Consider the following 3849-nt stretch of genomic DNA (forward strand, 5'->3'; position numbering starts at 1 on the left):
ATTTGCTTCCACCAAACGATGAACGCCTCGATCGACAACACACCAATGTTCTTCAAATATGACAGTGAAAACTTGATTAGATGGTTAAAACTACAAGGATGCTTCAAAAACACTACAAAATTGAAGAAATCTTTAGCTAAAATTAGTATTTACAGACGAATTTTTTCGATTAGGTTTTGGTGTTCTTAGGGAAAGGAAATGGGTGGGTGAATAAATGGACTAGGATAAAATAAAATGGATTTGGGTGAAAAGAATCGGGTTTGGGTGAAAAGAAACGGGTTTGGGTCAAATGAATCGGATTGGGGTCTTTTATTACGTGGCTTAACTAGGAGGCGAGTGGCTCTCACTCTAGGCATAATGTCCTGGGTTGGGTGACGGAAGGGGGAAATAAATATACTTTTATGTACTTAAGGTGTGTAATAGGTCGCCCCATTAGTTAAAGTGTGTAAATGACTTTTGGGTACAAGTTTAGGGGGAAATTTATGCCTTTTACCCTTATAATACTGCATGGGTGAACCAGAAAAAAGGATTTAGCAGATTTTTGATGTACCGATGGCTTTGTTAGTGGGTCTTGTAATTAGTTTCCAAAAGCTTATAAATAAATCTTCCTCATATAAAAAAAAGGTAATTTGTCTCGATTTAGAATGAATTGCCACCCAAAAATAGAAGCGAGAAACACCCTAGATAGGAACAGTTTCTCTTGTAAGGGAGTTTTCAAACAAACTAAAAATTCAAAGTTCCTCTCCCTCCTATTAAGATGATGATTTTCTGATCGAACAAGAATGAATCATAGCCAATCCTAAAAGAGGTAATAAAAAATAATCACTTAACACAAATATAAATTGGTTGGCAAATAAATAATGAATATCAAATTATTATATTAAATAGTTTAATATATAAACCAATATGTTCATGTGTGATTTTTCAAATACTTTTCGTTGTTTTTGGTACAATTCTTACAGTAGTAAGCAATTGCCATTGGTCTACAAATGCTAATTTTTGAAATACTATCGTTGTTTTTAATTTATATTTCTCAAATGTAATTTTTGCATTTAAAATAGCAACACAGTCCCTCGAATTTTGCAACAAAAAAAAAAAAAGAGAAACAAAATGAAAAACTCTGTCGAATTTCTTAAGAAAAATTTAATTTTTTTATAATTATTACGCGAAAAATAACCAATGGATGCCTGTCATTATTTTTTAAAAAAATATCAAAAAATCTACGCATGCCGTTGGAGTTTTACGTTTTTTTAGTAGTGTATTTTGAGTTTATCTCTATAATGGGCTGCTTAAATATTGGGTTAATTATTCTTTTAATAACTTAAACTTAAGTTGGTCACACACTCACACAACTTAGAAGAAAGTTTTGAGTTTTGTCTCACCACACCTATTATCAAAACAAAACTTTCACGTGTTAGGTCCACAAAAAAAAAATCTGGTGCACATGTACGTGAGCGTGTTGTTGATATAATTAAATAAATTAAAATATGTCTATTCTAATGATTTAATTTTTAAATGAGAAATTTCAAGTTTGAATTTTATATCAAAAGTCAGTGAGAGCCCAAAAGGTTTGGAAGCAAAAAACATTAGGTTGAAAGTGCAAATTCATCCGATACATAAATCATACTTGTATACATTTTAACTAGTAAGAAAATAAAAGGCAAGTCTATATCATCCCTTATTTACAACAACGGCTATCATGAGTCTGAATAGAACAAAATGAATATAGTATTCATATAACAATATCTAATTAGCTTGAACTTGAACCATATATAATTGAATCATATATAATCGAGTCGATTAAGCCTGTTAAGAATGCACAAAGTCTCTTCATTCCACAGCACCATCAGCTATATGAAACCAATTTCTTTGGAGGAGCTCTACAATCTCTTCATCTCTGAATATTCTACATGTTATAGTAAGTAATACAAAATAAAATTAATCATATGTTGTATTAATAATATATATATATATATATATATATATATATATGTTCTACTTATTACAATAATAATGTTATATATATACCTTGATTTAGAAGGAGACTTTGGGGGTTGGTGACAAAAACGAGGGCCTTCATCATATCCTTCACATGTGATTTCTCCATATTCATCTCTATAACAAACTACACCCGTTGACCTATCTTCAAATACCTATATATTTATATAATAAATATAATACGAAAAATCAGTAGACGTTTGTACATAAATTGGTTGATATTTGAAAATAAAAATAAAAGTAGTACCAATAAGTGAAATTGAGTTGATAAAGGCTATTTGAAAGCTTGTGTTTGGACGGGTGAAAATTAAACTTTGTTTTTCGAACTTCAAATTTCATATTTCAAGTTTGAAATTGAAATAACGTGTCAGTTTGATAAACAATCACTTACATAAAATGATCTCCAAATATTATTTCAAAATTCTAAAACAAAATCTATCGATCGGATGATTAGTCCTCCTACTTACTAGATCGAATCAATATGTTCCAAGTAGAAAGAAGGATAAATAAACAAAGATAATTGCTATGATCTCTACCAATTGATATGTTTTGAGCAACAAATGATTACATATAATTAAGGTAAAAAATAGATCTTGCATCTAACTGAATTCAAAACTTAGCTTATGAACGGAGGATTGCTCAAATTCATATAAAGAAACATTTCATTTCTTTTTCACGCTCAAAACTGGACATCTGATGTATGAATAATTTAATATGAAGGTCCAACATCAGTTCACAATAATTGGAATGAGTCCTACTCTAATACATGTCTAGATAGACTCTAGGCCTAATATAATTTGATATAATATCAAAACAAACAAAAGTCTTGTGGATCGAATCCCACCATCACCTTTGGTAAAAAGATTAACGAAATACCTTAAGCCCATTTTTTGAAGTTGATTTGATCTGACACGGAGTAATTGTTGTTGTTGTTGATGACGATGATGATGATGAGATGTTGTTTGAAATATTGTCATGAATACTTGCAATTAACACCACTTGCCTGTGGACAGGCAGCCTTGTTGTCCTTGTAGTGAAAGATGATTTGGTAATTAGAAAAGGTGTTGAAAGAGAGTTTACCACAGCCATTGATCTTAATGGAGAGAAAAAAGTGAGGACAGGAATGCTTGTTTCTGCTATGAAGTATTGTTGTTGAGGGACTTTATATTATATAGTTTTTTTAGTTTTTTTTTATTAATCAAGATAATATATTATAACTTAATATGCATCGATACAAGTAAATGACAGCTTTGTTCTTGTTAGTACTGTTTGGGGAAGGTTTACATAGTACACATTACTACATTTTGTAGTGCTGAAAGATGACCTTTTAAGCCTAACAAAAACTCTTTTGACTTTGTTTGCCTATATTATACTAGATGGGCATGGCCCGGTCCCAATATTTTTTAGCCATGGTCAACAGGGGCGGAGCCACCTTATACTAAAGGGGTTCATCCAAACTCCCTTCGGCGAAAAATTATATTATTTATGCATGATTAAAATAATTTTTTATGTATATATAGTAGAAGTCGAACCCCCTTCGACTACTTTATGTATCTATTCTATAGATTTTGAACCCCCTTATTGAAAATTCTGACTCCGCCACTGATGGTCAATTTTTGATGATTTGCATAACGCTTTGATCATCAATAATCGTATAGTAAAGAACAAAACAATAACGGAAGACAACACATGAAAAAACAAAAGGCTCATATATGTAAAATGGTTAACGACAGATTCCATAGTAGAGTGTATAGAGTAAAGAGTCAATAAAAATTGCATTCGGTGTCCTGCTTGCAAAGGTGTATTCGATTGATAATGTAAAATCATAGTTAAATTGTCAACATCGACGAT

General features: G+C 31.0%; 1 protein-coding gene across 1 annotated transcript; it reads right to left on the minus strand.

Annotated features, from left to right (window-relative positions):
- Window positions 1-1594: 1594 nt before the first annotated feature.
- Window positions 1595-3253, minus strand: LOC102587782 (uncharacterized). The gene is made up of 3 exons (XM_006362038.2): window positions 2875-3253; window positions 2029-2153; window positions 1595-1897 (listed from the first exon to the last, which is right to left on the minus strand). Exons 1-3 carry the CDS (start codon window positions 3085-3087, stop codon window positions 1831-1833), a joined length of 405 nt encoding a protein of 134 aa, XP_006362100.1. The 5' UTR covers window positions 3088-3253; the 3' UTR covers window positions 1595-1830.
- Window positions 3254-3849: the final 596 nt, after the last annotated feature.

Source organism: Solanum tuberosum, unplaced genomic scaffold (assembly GCF_000226075.1).
Source record: "Solanum tuberosum cultivar DM 1-3 516 R44 unplaced genomic scaffold, SolTub_3.0 scf00376, whole genome shotgun sequence".
Taxonomy (NCBI): Eukaryota; Viridiplantae; Streptophyta; class Magnoliopsida; order Solanales; family Solanaceae; genus Solanum; species Solanum tuberosum.